We start from the raw sequence: 14,391 nt of genomic DNA on the forward strand, positions 1-14,391 counted from the left end.
TTGTAGTTGCATATGAGCAAACATAATATGTAATTATATGACAAATATTGACTCATTTTCCGTGAAAAGAATAACTGATGAACAAAATAAAATTTTCGCTGCTAATTTGCCGAAGCTTATCTCATACTACGCAGTAATGAAATTTATTCCAAAGCTTCGAAGCTCCTGTGCGGATAAAATAGCTAAAAAATAACAATATTTTATACAGGCAAGGCCCATACCCACGTACGACTTGGCGCGTGTCGATACAACTTCGTCTTCTACTTCTGCTTGAGAAACTTTCCTCGGAGTGATCATTTGCATCAAGTCAAGGGAAGGAGGACGCGCGGCGTCTCAGCTTCGGAAAGAGGGTAGGTCTGAAGAACAAACAGTCCTGACGGTTGGAACTTTTGTCAGCGGCTTGGTTTACAAGGTTTTGGTTAGTTTGCGGTCCTAACTTGCAACTGCAACGCTGGGGAATGACTAAGTGAGTCCGGGACATTCCTGCAATCCGTAAGAGGAATGAGATCGCATGACCCATGAAACTTAAGCGAATGCAACGTACGAAACGAGTCACTCTAATGGACTTTCAACTGTTAACCAAGGTAATTCAAACGAAGAGGGTCTATGCCACAGCTGCTCCTAATAATTAGCGCCCAAAAACTTTATCTAAGAAAATGAGACGACGCTTTTATTAAGAGTAACCCCTCTACCAGGGAGAGGTAGCGCTACAAAAGCCCCACTCTCATGAACTCTACTTAGCAGGTCTAACCATGAGGAATTTCTTAGATTAAAATGCTCTCACAAAAATTAGCGAACTCCTGAGAATATTCATTTCAAGATGACCAGAACTTAGGATGAAACATAATCGTCCAAGTTTGGTTAAGCGGATGAGCTCTAACCGAGGATATTGCTCAAGTTCCGTTTTTAGAGGACGGTGGCGGTTAAGAAAAACAAACGAACGGCATTAATTCTAAGCTCACTAAATAAAAAGCGAAATTATGATGCTGCATCTAGTAATATCCTCGATAAAAATTCCTAATAAAAATACCCATAAGCTCTAATTTTTTTTCATTAGCATCCGTGTTTTTTTGATCGAAAATATTGGCAGAATATTTGGCCCACAGATTTTATTTAAGAGATCCATATGTGTTGGTTGAAACGCGTGCAGTTGCCGTACGAACTCGAGAAATGCGACCAATAACAGCGTCGGAGGATTGCGACCGGTAGCGTATATATTCATGAAGGCAAACATTCCACGGAAATATTACTTGGCTATAGTGATTTCTATATTCAATTTGTATTTGGTAAGTAAATTCAAACTCTATGAATATTAATGCTTATATATAAATTCTAATTCCGACGATGAAACCTAACTAAATGTTGACATCTCAAATCACATGATTTAATCAAATCATCAGTCACGTGATTTAATTATAGTTAAAGAGTAACAATGGAAAAAATTAGTTCGTAACTTGACGAAGATCTTTCAAGAGGAAGTAAACCACAAACGCGATACGTAATTTCGCAATATTTAGGGATGAAATAATAATAAAAAAAGATTAACACCCATGTACAGGGACAAAAATTTCATTAGAAGTAGAAAAAACAAAAAATTTGTGTACTTACGAAATTTCTCCGAAGGGGGCGAAGGCTTCTCTTAGGGAAAACGTCTCAATCTCAGGACTCAAATCTCCCACGAAAATGTGATAGTGTTCTGGAAAGGAAAAATTATACATTAGTTTCAGGATAACAATTTTAAATATGCAAATTGTGAAACTTTAAAACAGCTACACAAATTAATACAATTTGAATATGATTTTCAATTATTTGTGAATTACCAGTACATGTCAGTGAACGGAAAATTAACATAACGACATCGTCCGGACACTAGACGGCGGCATATAATGGGATCTTCTGTTGCACATATATCTAATTTAGCTATAGAATCAAAGAATATTATATGAATTCGAGAATCCAAAACCAAATATATTTTGTTGATAAATTTCCAGTTTTTATTTCGAAATGTTTGGCCATTGCTTGCGTGTCTCGAACAACGTATAGATCTCATCTTAGGCGCCATCATAATCCTACTTTGAAGGCAGCTCACTGAGGGACTTCATCCTACTCCTGCTGTTAGAATTATTTAACAGGCAACAGTATTTAGTTTACAGACTTAAAGCACGGAGGGAGAGAATTTTTGACCAGGCTGGAAAGTGTACAGTTTACTGACTTGGAGCACAGACTGACTTGGAGCACAGACTGACTTTCGGATAGACTGGAATGAAATAAATAGTTTACTGACCTGGAGCCAAAAGTGAGAGACTTTCGGACATACTACAATGAACTAAATATTTGTCGAGATGGAGCATTGACTTGGAGAACAAAGTGAAAGAATTTTAGACCAGACTGGGAAGAATTTACTGTCTTCATGACTTGGAGCATACAATGTAAGACTTTTAGACTAGACCGGAAAGAACTGAATAGTTTAGTGACTTGGAGAGCGCAGGGTGAAAGACTTTAACCAGACTGGGAAGAATTTACTGTCGTAGTGACTTGGAGCATACAATGTAAGACTTTAGACCAGACCGGAAAGAACTGAATAGTTTAGTGACTTGGAGAGCGCAGGGTGAAAGACTTTAACCAGACTGGGAAGAATTTACTGTCATAGTGACTTGGAGCATACAATGTAAGACTTTTAGACCAGACCGGAAAGAACTGAATAGTTCAGTGACTTGGAGAGCGCAGGGTGAAAGACTTTAACCAGACTGGGAAGAAGTGGACGCTCCGGTAAGCGGATTGTGGGTCGTTCTTAGCAATGCTAAGCTTATGCTCTCAGCTTTGATTCCAGTGCGCAGGACATTCTACGCACTCTCTTGTTTAGTTCCTTGCAAAATGTCGTTGGAACTAAAAAGTTGAAACAAAATGACAGAATATTCGATAGATAACACAAGAGGTTTCTCTGAATTATTTTATGTTTAAGGAAACAATTCATTATAGTAGTAGTGTAAATAATAATACGTAAATAAAAATAATAATACGTAAATAATAATAATAATAATACGTAAGTAAATAATACGTAAATAATAATAAGTAAGTTAATACGTAAATAATGAACCTCTTAATGACCAGAATCAGTAATTAAGATTTGTCTAAAGAGCATAAGATATGTTTTAATTATTCATCGATGATTAAAAAAAAGGATTAGGATAAAATTTCATGAACAAAACATGTAAATAACTAAAATATCAATAATAACATTGGTGGCGCATGGCCCAACTATTGAAATAAATAGATAGATTTGAGGAAAATGTATACATGACTGATTTTTTAATGCATACGTTCATAATGTATATCAAAAAGGTAGTTTGAGATTCTTAGCTATCGAATGTATCAATTGGCAAAAATAATTGAAAATTTTCTTCAGGAATCCCCGGAATTTCCCTTTAATTTTATTGAGGCAATATTTTCTGCAACATAAAAAGATTACCATTATTTACTTGGAAGTAATGTGCAAGTTTACTGCTACGACGATCGTGACGAGAAAGAATGCTAAGTTTTATTTGAAGGCAATCAGGTATGCAATGAAATGCAGTTGCACGGAGCCTAGAACAGAGGCGGCAGTCCAGTAGTTTCAGTGACGCCGTTCCAACTTTTCTTTGGCGCGCCGGAGCACTCGTCATATTCCGCAGATAAGAGGTAAGGCGACAAATTTGCATAAAAGAATTTAGGGACGAGTGGCTACAGAACAGCAGTCTTCTGATTGGCAAGGAGTGCCAATAGAGCGCAGCTCTTCAGCAATGCAGCACTCGGCCTGAAAAAGTTCTCTTGAAGATAGGACGTGCGATGCGTGCTTTATACGTTTTTGTTCATTTTTTCCACTGGTATTATGAAAGATAAATACGATTTTCAGTACAGAAATGTAACAATTATGACAGTTTAATGAAGAAGATAAAAATAACTTTTTTCTTGCAGGGATCTTCGGCATTTCAAATTATTAATTGTCGATATCTCTGGGCTTTGTACGCAAAACCTCGCAAGATGTTCATTAAAGTCTAGTTTAGAAAGCAATCTTAATCATTTACTTGCAGCTTCAAGTCCCAACATTCAAGCTCACACATTTTTGCTGCGGTGAAGAATACGGTACACATAACAGCGTAATGTTATTAGTTATTGTCATGTTAAAGTTCACATCATGAGCCTTATTCCACTCACTTTATTGAATTATTGGAGAAAACTCCAGATGAAATACCAGCAGATACCGAACACTGCGGTAAATAAGATAATTAACGGGATCCGCATGTAAGAATCAGACCCTAGAGAACGCATGTAAGCATCAGACCCTAGAGAACGCATGTAAGCATCAGACCCTTTTAGTCCGCAGACGCATCACTGAGATGTTTTAATGCACTGTACAATGCACATGGACGCAGGTCTGTGCATTTTACTACTACAGAGTTTTATTTTAAATACCTGCAAATAGAAGTTCGAACTGTCCAGATACACATAATGTGGAGCAGAGATACGTACAATATATGAGACGCTCTATATATATATCATAAGACAATATTGTTATTAAAGAACTGCAGTGCGATCTCATACTTACGCGATTTAAAGTAGAACTAACATCATTAGAGAGTGCGCAAGAATACGATTGCAAAAATTTTATATTTTTTCTCATTTATTCCGCTTTTAGAAGGAAAAATTGCAGCTTCTAGAAAAGTCAGTTCCATTCAGTTACAAGATCAATTTGTATTTATAAAATACCCATCCTGATATGAATAAGCGGAACATTTATGAAAATGTAACTATCACTATATATGTTAATACATTATTTTATCACATTTAATATTCTGGGAACATAATAGTTAATTTGCAACAGATCAAACTGTACCGACAAGAACATTACTGAAGCAGTATTCTGCAAATCCCTCATGCGATTCATTTGTACAAAATTATTGTACAGGTTTAGGTTATTTAAATGAGATTGCAATATTAAAGTATCGACAGAGATCAGAAGACTTTTTACCGAAAAGTCTTCTGATCACTGATCAGAAATTACAAGTTTCTTATGAAAAAGTCTTAATTTTATTTACAGTGACATCGTCTTTTCTGGAAAACCGGGAAACATTCAAAGGAATTAATTTTATTTTACAGCGAATTTTGTATTTCAAACATAAACCGACACGTGTTTGTTAATTAAATGGACAATTAGAAGCAATCTTCTAAATGCATTCATAGATTATATCATTGGCAAGGAATTTTTTTATCGGCGCTGCTTCACATTCGTTTTTATGGAAATCTTGTAAATTTTCAGTCAATTATTTTCGCGTATTTTAACTAATATAATATGAGAAAATATGATATATTTTGAAAGAAAATTCACAAATCTTTCATAATTGATCAGCGATAATTGAGCAGTGGTAATTGATCAATTTTTTGAAAGATTAGCACAGCGATGAGAATGATGCAATCTCAGTTAATAATTAACAGTAAACGAAACAGAAATTGTGAGCTTCGATAGACCAAGAAAATATTAAATAAATTCGTTCACTCATTGAACGAAATCACATAGAGCCTTTGCATCGGAGTTATTGAGAAGTAAAAGAGGCTGAAGTTGAGACTCATTTGATATCGCCGCGGAAGTTTTGAATGGAAGCATTTCTTGTGGCGGTCTGTGATCAGGTTTTTAGGTGTCGGTGCCGCATCCGTACACATGTTCGAGCAGGCTTCCGCTGGTCCAGTTTTTGCCGACGCACCTACTCTGGAAACGTGCGTTTTTTGCCCAGGTCTTTAGGGTGCTTCTAAGGCTTTTTGTTTTCTGGTCTTTAGGAATGTTTTTGTTGTATAGGCCTGTTGGAGAAATTGGCTGGGCGTCTGCAGAAAGCCTTGCTTGGTCTTTCCGCTTTAAGATATCGTGCAGCGCCTCGTTTGCTTGCTTGCTCACCTCTCGTTAAATAAGGCGACCATGTGGTCTCTAGCGACACCAAACTTTTCTACCAAGTTTCATGACGCTTACAAACTCGGCAAAGATTTCTGCTTGGGGTAAACCATAGTGCGCTGTCAGCAACTTGAATTTAAGCATTTGCTTTCTCTGGACTAATTTCGAAGACATTTGTCAAGCAATTTGTTGTTGTCCACTCTCTTTCTTCGTTTCAACAAGAAGCACCAAGAAGCTTTACAATACTGCACTATTGAAAATATGGAGTTTAAGATAAAGAAATTACTCGAATCATAAGTTTTCCTGAAAGTACTTCTTGAAAATAAAGTGCCAACAAAAAATCCCCTGATCATTTCAACCGACCTAGAAATCACAGGAGTGAATTTTCAAGTAAACTGGAATTTAACTGCGCTTCCTTCATTGAGTAAGCAACGTAAAAAGCGCGTAACTGCAAATCACAATTCGGTTCAAGTGACAAATGTGTTAAGTGACATTGGGAGCTCGCACTTCCCTGGTTCTTTTGAGCTTTTGCTTGGAGGCCGCGAGCGCAGTTTCGTTTTTTTGCGTTCGCTAGGCGCGTGCGTGACGAGTTTCCCCGGAGTTTCGTTCTCTACGTAATAGCTCTAAACCGCTTCTGGTCGCCGCAAGAGGGATAAGCTCGGCACCCTGGCCTCTTCGCCCGTCAACTTTGTGCGGGGATGAGGTAAGATTTGTAGCTTCTTCTACCAGGCCAAGCCAATAAAATCGTATGAAGAAGCTAGCGATAGCATCTACACTGAGCCGCAACACCAAGTTACTAGCTCCCTCGCCAGGCTACCGTTGGTCGACGCTAGCTTTCACCTTCTGTGCATAATAATGTTCACGGCATCCACGCGGACGGGACAGGAGCAGCGCTATAATCTCAAATGACATGACACATACATTTTCTAATTCTTCGGAAATAAAAATGTTGAAATTTGAAAAAGATATATCTCATATTTTGTTCAATCATCAGATGTGAGATGCAGCACTGATAATCCGGAACGGTTTCTTTTTTAACTTGTTTTATGACATTGTTGATGGTACATGGTGCAAAACTGTTGTAAAAATGCGTTAACGGTGGCTGAACTGAAAAATTTTTCAATAGCATAAATCATCGAGCTATTCACTTTGCAAGTTTTGTAAAGGTTTACAATTCAAGATTCTCGATATTGTTCTAGGTATTATTGACTGATTGTTTAACTTATTGCTCCGTATCTCCAAGCCAAACACAAATAAAAAAAATACTCCAACATCTTTTACACCAACTTTCTGATATACATTTACAGGACTCGGTGTAAAATTCGTCACTATTGCATTGTCATGTTTTCTTCAAATGATCGGGCTTGATATATGTTAAACATGCGGTAATTTCATACGAAAATATCTCTGAATCGTTTCAGGTGGACAGGATTTATTTTTATCTTGCAGGTGAAAGTTGGAGAAGTTTAACTCTAAATTTGTTATGGCTAACTAAGAGTCGAAATAAACTGGGGAGGTCAAAAAAGAGAAGATACTGTGAAAGAACCAATTTAAGTTATATTTCACGCCTAACGAATGCCGGGAAAAATAAAGTGAGAGGACAAAGTGAAAGAAGATTTCATTCATTTCCTCTGCGGCTACTTGCATCTCGCCACGGAATGAAAGTACAAGTAAGCCTCTTCAACATTCAGCTGGCTCACAGACCCTTCATTTTCCACTAAATTAAAGCCACTTTGCGCTCAAATTATTCTTTTGCTCGAGGAAAACTTCAAAGTAATTTTGTGTCAAACTTCTGTTTACATTAAAAGTTGTATCCGATTGTACACATGTTCCCAGTTACCCGAAGTAGAGGAAGGCTCCATAGACATTTTTAGACTTCTGTTGCTGAGCTCCAGTCTAGATATGGCAGGATGGCAGGATTCTTAAAAAAGAATCTTGTTTTTTTATCTTAGTTTTCTTTGGAAAAAGCCAAAGCAAACATATTCTTTGAAGATCGATGGCCGGGCATCTTAAGATCACTTACTTTCTGGACTTTTAGCAATGATTTACATTGTAATATATCGAGTCACAGACGTTCAAGTGTATATTCGACATTAATGCATGAAATGTAATGACGATTTTCCGAGTCTCAAATTTTTAATAATGATTATGGATAAAGCATATTCATTTCAATGTCGAAAGCTGAGAATTAAGTTTAGTTGGTGGAACAATAAGCGAACCATAAATCGATTGACATAGTTCGATGTCACGGTAAACAATCCTGCTCTGATTGTTGATTGAAAAATAAAAAGTTGATTGAAAAAGAGGAAGCAGTGAGAAACGATTGAGTACGGACAAAAAGGCAAAGTAGAGGAATCAAATAGATAAATACTTACGATACTAGAATGAACACTTGACGAAAAATTTGCCAAATGTATTGGGCATAAAAAATATGTAAATAAAAAACATGAATATGGAAGCAAAAATTTGTTTCAGCTTTCAGTTAGCTAAGAAGAGTTCACCATTTCTTCAATCGAATTTTTAGAATAACAGACTTCGTCAAAAACTACCCACAATTTGTGTATACCATGAACATATTTTTCATTTCTTAGCCTGGTAACGTGTGCGAAATAATGTGATAATGAACAAATATGATAATCCAAATTACTGTTAATCCTGCGTACAAACAACAACATTAAACAGCAAAATTGCACACTTCGTCGTTTAATGTTGGCCAAAGAGCAATTAAGCAAAACTTGTTCGAACAGCGCCGATGAACAGCTCTTCTATATCAGTTGCGAGGGCCCATAGCAATAAGGGTGCGCCGCGCCAGGTTCTGCGTCGCACCGACTACATCAGGCGCCGATAATACGACTATCCGTGCGCATCAGTTGCTGTCTTGTAACATTCCAGAACCGACGAGTTATTGTCAGAGATGTGATATAAAATGCATCGATATAAACCAAACAAATTTAGTTGTTGCGTTTCAATGATATGAGATACGATGTTTCAGTTGAAATGATTTGGAATAATTGTGAGTGGAAACGCGAAATTTTACAATTATATCCAAGATATAATCTATGCGACATTGTTAACATTACTAAAAGCAGCCTGTTATGAGTTATTCTTAACCAAGTCAGTAAACTGTTGTAATTTAGGAAAATGATTTTTCTATATCTCGACCAACAGTCGAGAAGGGAAAGACGTCAGAGAAATCAAATTGATTTAAACTTAAATAAATGAAACAAGCTGCAGCCTGCTACTGCAAGCGGTATTTGGTGCTCCAGGTTTTGGTGCCTCGCATGCGGATCATACGCTAAGAGAGCCGCAGCCGCGGTAATGGATTTAGAGATTCATGTCCTCGACATCAAACTGCGGCCACCAGGAGTTTGGTCTGTCCCACTTCAGAAGCTACGTCGCTGCAAGCATGAGAGTGGAACTTTCGAGTCGGTCTACTTGCATCCATAAAGAGCATTGCTATGCTACGTGGAGAGGGAGCATCGGCCATGAGCAAAGGCCACGAAGGTTGTCATTGATGTATGTGCCACCATCTGCATACAAATTGCAACTACGAGTCCTGATCCCGCGGATACTGCAATCCGCGGATTATAACCTTAACATTTGCGTTATTTCCGGAAAACACAGGAAAGAAATATATTAAGGCCAAGTAAAGTCAATTATTTACAATTTGATAAATGTATATGGACCAAATGACGTAAATAGGGAAAATTAATTTCTAGGTAGGGACAATTGTTGAAATTTTGTGCAACGCGACTCGACTTCAAAACGACTGAGTTGTACGCTGTGTTTTCCATTCATTTGCATCAAAGACACGGGCTAAGCAGCGCAGGTACTGAGTAATTACATTTGCTAGGTAAATATAATTAACATGACCTCTTTGTAGGCCTGCCCAACGACAGCACCGAGAAGGCAATTTTTCACGGATGAACCTGCCACCTGAAACAACACAATCTCACCCGTTCCAGCCTTCGACTCAAAGACAATCTACGACTCCGCAATGCATGTCTTTCAAGTCCGTTGTAATTAGGGCGCACATGCAATTAAGAAAAAGTTTATCTTAGCATTTCAGAATCAGCATATACAACATGCATTTAAAATTAGCTAATAACATTACACATTATTTTTTTCCTTTAATTCCTATAACGTATCCACATGAAAAGGAAAATTTTAACTCATTAATCCTTGTAAATAATTAAAAGAAAAAAAAAACATTTATAAAAATAGCCAGTTGATTAGGTTTCATAGGCGACGCTTAAACGTATCCCCCGATGCAATATGGCTATCAACTATAGTCCCCGTTTCACTAGCTTAACTTTTAGATGACCTAACACGAATCGGTGATGAACTCTTAGCACAGAAGCTCGCTTGCCAGTAGCTCTCAAATGTTTTAAGACAGTTGAAATGAACCGTACGGGAATAAAATATTCAAAAATAAGTTTCGACCTCAAAGATATGCGGGATCAAACGACCATTATGTTTGAAATAAATCTGCGAGACGAATGTATCTAGTCACTCGCTGCAGTTTCAAAGTATAAGCTCAGCTGCAATCTTGCGCATCAATAATCCATGTATTTATGCAAGCATCTGCATGCACAGGAGGGACTACCAAACTGTCAGTGTCAGCTTTTCTTGTGATGCGTCAACAGAACTAGTTTTCTGAACCCAGGTTTACATATCAAAGACACATATTTCTCGGTCTTTGCAAGTCGATCGGTGAGCTGGTGTGGTATGCTATAGCAACGTGAACTATACATAGCTTTAGGATGAGCTCTAGCGAGCTAAGTGTTTTTTTTTGCTTGTCTTAAAGTTAGATGTATCTTTTTCGCATTGGTTATTATGCTTAAACATCATCATTAAAGATTAATGAATAATTAGGCATGCTCACGCAATGGATATAATTAAGCAATATTATTATATTATCTATTTTTTATGTCCTTAATATTTATAGTCTATAAAATAAAATTAGCTGACGCCCTTATTCGACTAACGTAAAAATATTTTTAAATGAAAAATTTAACGACACTTTGAATCGGTGAATCGAAAGGATTCATTTTTAAACATCTAAGAATAACAAAATTTTAGCATTGACCCAATATCAACCGAAGTACAAAATGTTGGAGGAAGACATGCAAAGATGAGTTTTGCAACACAACGAAGTGAGGGAACTAGATAAGGGACTAGTTGGTTGCACTTCCTATCCCAACAAGACCGCAGTTCAAAATGAATAGAATATGAACGCCAGTTATCAGGCACCACAATCTCTTTATTTCAGTTCTAAACTAAACGAATGAACCTGAATAATGCGTCTTTGCAAGTATTTTTCTGTTCTGCCTACTTATAAACTCAACAAATTTAATTGAAATAAAGTAAAAATTTTATAAGCAATTCGTAAAAAGTTTTAAAATTGAGTAAGCCGGAGGGCTTGAGAGCAGGAGGCTGGTAGAGCAGGAGGCTGGTAGAGCAGGAGGCTGGTAGAGCAGGAGGCTGGTAGAGCAGGAGGCTGGTAGAGCAGGAGGCTGTTTAGTGCTGGCACACTTGCCATTCGTTGTCAGGGGTGTTTTATAGACCGCCTCTTTATAGCTTCATTACATTGGCAATGCGCATGCATCAGAAATGAGAACGGATAGAAGATGGCAACTAGACAAAGTGTTTCCCTCTGTAAACATCTTGCAGAAACTGGAAGAGCATACGAATTTAGCATTATTTTGATTATTTTATTTTTTATGTTCATTTCTGTTTAAAAATTTGATACCTGATACTTGAATTATAAAAAATGTTCATTAGATACGGAAATAAGTGAGCATTTACTTATGCCAATTTTAGGAGGGAAAGTTAGGTGAATTTCACAAACGGGTTACAATGTTGGCAAATTGAAGCAGAATCTATCCGTGAATATAATATTTAATATCGACTACAAATAATTAATTTAAATAAATTCAAAACTGCGGATCGAGGTTTCAAACAAAATTTCACGAAAGCCAAATTTAGTTATTTAAGCGAATAGAAACATAAACCAGCAAATTATTATAAAACAGTTCATAGGTATCAATTAGAGGCGATAGTATTGTGTGCTTCAATTCAAAATAAATGATTTGAAGTCGGCAGGAATTCTATCTATTCAATTAAAGGTTTTGCGTATTGGAATTTTCACCGAGGCGCCGCCTATTAAATTTATCCATGAGAAAGACCAAGCGAGTTTAGCCAGCAGCGCGGATTGGGACTGCGGTCGGTGATGATAGCTTTAATTTTTATGAAAATAACACTGGCTATGAAGCAAATATTTCAATATGGAAATGGGATGAAAGTAAAAATCCAATTCCTAATGGGAAATAAATAAATACTAATAAATATGCACTTCGTAAATATCTAAGATATTTATCCATGATAGTCAAATAAGTCGTACTAAATTCTTCGTAGGTGTTGGAAGATTGAAAATCAAATTACCGATAGACATTTTTAATATTGAACGACGTTTCGAATGTACAACATTCATTTTCAAGTTAAAGACGCAATGAGTAACGAAACTTGAAAATTCGGAATCTTGTCATGAAGAATAACCCTTGCAAAAGAACAGGACCTCTCCAAGAGACCAATGTAGTCTATAAATTTTCTTGCAATAAAGAAGGTTGTAGACTTCTTCCTAATATGGACTACAATAAATAAAACTAATTCTCTGGTCTTTAACAAAACTTGTTTAAGAGAAGAAATTCTGCCAGCCTACACTGATAGTCAAATATGATACATATCAATAAGTAACTAAACCAGTCTATAAATAAACACTGCATGAGAGGATATTTTTCATGTAACCTTAACTTGTATCTACCATGAGAAGTCTCAGCTCCATGGAGCGTGAAATAGCCCCACTACACAGAGATCTGCTCCGTGGGGCGCAAAAATTGAAACGCTACACAAAAGAGTCGCAGCTCCATGACTCGTAAAATTGAAATACCTCATAAGGCAGTCCGTACTCCATGGAGTGTACGAATTTAACACCACAAATTTTGTCTCTTTTCGGTGTTACTTAATATTTGATGGCTGCCTATGTAAGTTAATAAATACTCCATGGTGTGCGTGGATGCAGCGCTCAAAAGAGTCAGCTCCACGGTGCGTAAGCCAGAAACACTCCTGCTCCGCGGTGCATAAGCCTGAAGCATCCCTGCTCCACGGTGCGTAAGCCTGAAACACTTCTGCTCCACGGTGCGTAAGCCTGAAACACTTCTGCTCCATGGTGCATAAGCCTGACACTACTGGTCCATGGTGCATAAGCCTGACACTCCTGCTCCACGGTGCGTAAGCCTGAAACACTCCTGCTCCACGGTGCACTCCTGAAACACCCCTGCTCCACGGTGCGTAAGCCTGAAACACTCCTGCTCCACGGTGCGTAAGCCTGAAACACTCTTGCTCCACGGTGCGTAAGCCTGAAACACCCCTACTCCACGGTGCGTAAGCCTGAAACACTCCTGCTCCACGGTGCACTCCTGAAACACCCCTGCTCCACGGTGCGTAAGCCTGAAACACTCGTGCTCCACGGTATGCATAAGCCTGAAACACTCATGCTCCACGGTGTGCAGAAGCCTGAAACACTCCTGCTCCACGGTGCACTCCTGAAACACCCCTGCTCCATGGTGCGTAAGCCTGAAACACTCGTGCTCCACGGTGTGCATAAGCCTGAAACACTCCTGCTCCACGGTGCGTAAGCCTGAAACACTCCTGCTCCACGGTGCGTAAGCCAGAAACACTCCTGCTCCATGGTGTGCATACGCCTGAAACACTCCTGCTCCACGGTGCGTAAGCCTGAAACACCCCTACTCCACGGTGCGTAAGCCTGAAACACTCCTGCTCCACGGTGCACTCCTGCTCCACGGTGCGTAAGCCTGAAACACCTCTACTCCACGGTGCATGAGCCTGAAACACTCCTGCTCCATGGTGCGTAAGCCTGAAACACTCCTGCTCCACGGTGCACTTCTGAAACACCCCTGCTCCACGGTGCGTAAGCCTGAAACACTCCATAAAGAAGTTTCTGCTCCAACGTGCTCGACCGCACTCTGCTCCAGCCTGCCATAAGAGTCCATTACTCCACCAGAAGGGCAAAGAGGGGCTCTATGATAATCCAATTAGGCTCAACTTATCTACACTTGGAAAAAGAATTAGGCGGGAAAATTGATACAAGCCAGATGATTCATACGCCGAGCGGCGTGGCGAAAAGCTTGGGCTTCGCACCGTCCGCTTCGGCGGATCTCAGAAACTGAGATCGAACCTCATCGCCAGACTAACAGCAAATGCCATCAACAGATTTGATCCAGAAAGAACTGCTATCGAAAAAGCGAAAACAATTTGATCGTGCCATTTGTGCTCATTGCTCTAGCTCTAGGTGAAGCATTATTTAATATAAGGTAATTCAATTGAATTCTCCATTAAATTTCATGAGAATTATATGAGCATTCTCTTAAAGAGATAATTTTAATGAAATG

At 38.4% G+C, this 14,391-nt stretch overlaps 1 protein-coding gene across 1 annotated transcript in view; it reads right to left on the reverse strand.

The window, feature by feature from the left end:
* Positions 1-14,391, reverse strand: part of LOC108680576 (cytotoxic granule associated RNA binding protein TIA1) — a 444,699-nt gene that overhangs the window by 87,391 nt on the left and 342,917 nt on the right. The window contains exon 6 of the mRNA XM_018169449.2: positions 1,609-1,696. Within this exon, the coding sequence (XP_018024938.2) occupies positions 1,609-1,696 (88 nt within the window). The remainder of the gene's footprint in view (positions 1-1,608; positions 1,697-14,391) is intronic.

The sequence above is a fragment of the Hyalella azteca genome, unplaced genomic scaffold, assembly GCF_000764305.2.
Source record: "Hyalella azteca isolate HAZT.00-mixed unplaced genomic scaffold, Hazt_2.0.2 contig12164, whole genome shotgun sequence".
Lineage (NCBI taxonomy): Eukaryota > Metazoa > Arthropoda > Malacostraca > Amphipoda > Hyalellidae > Hyalella > Hyalella azteca.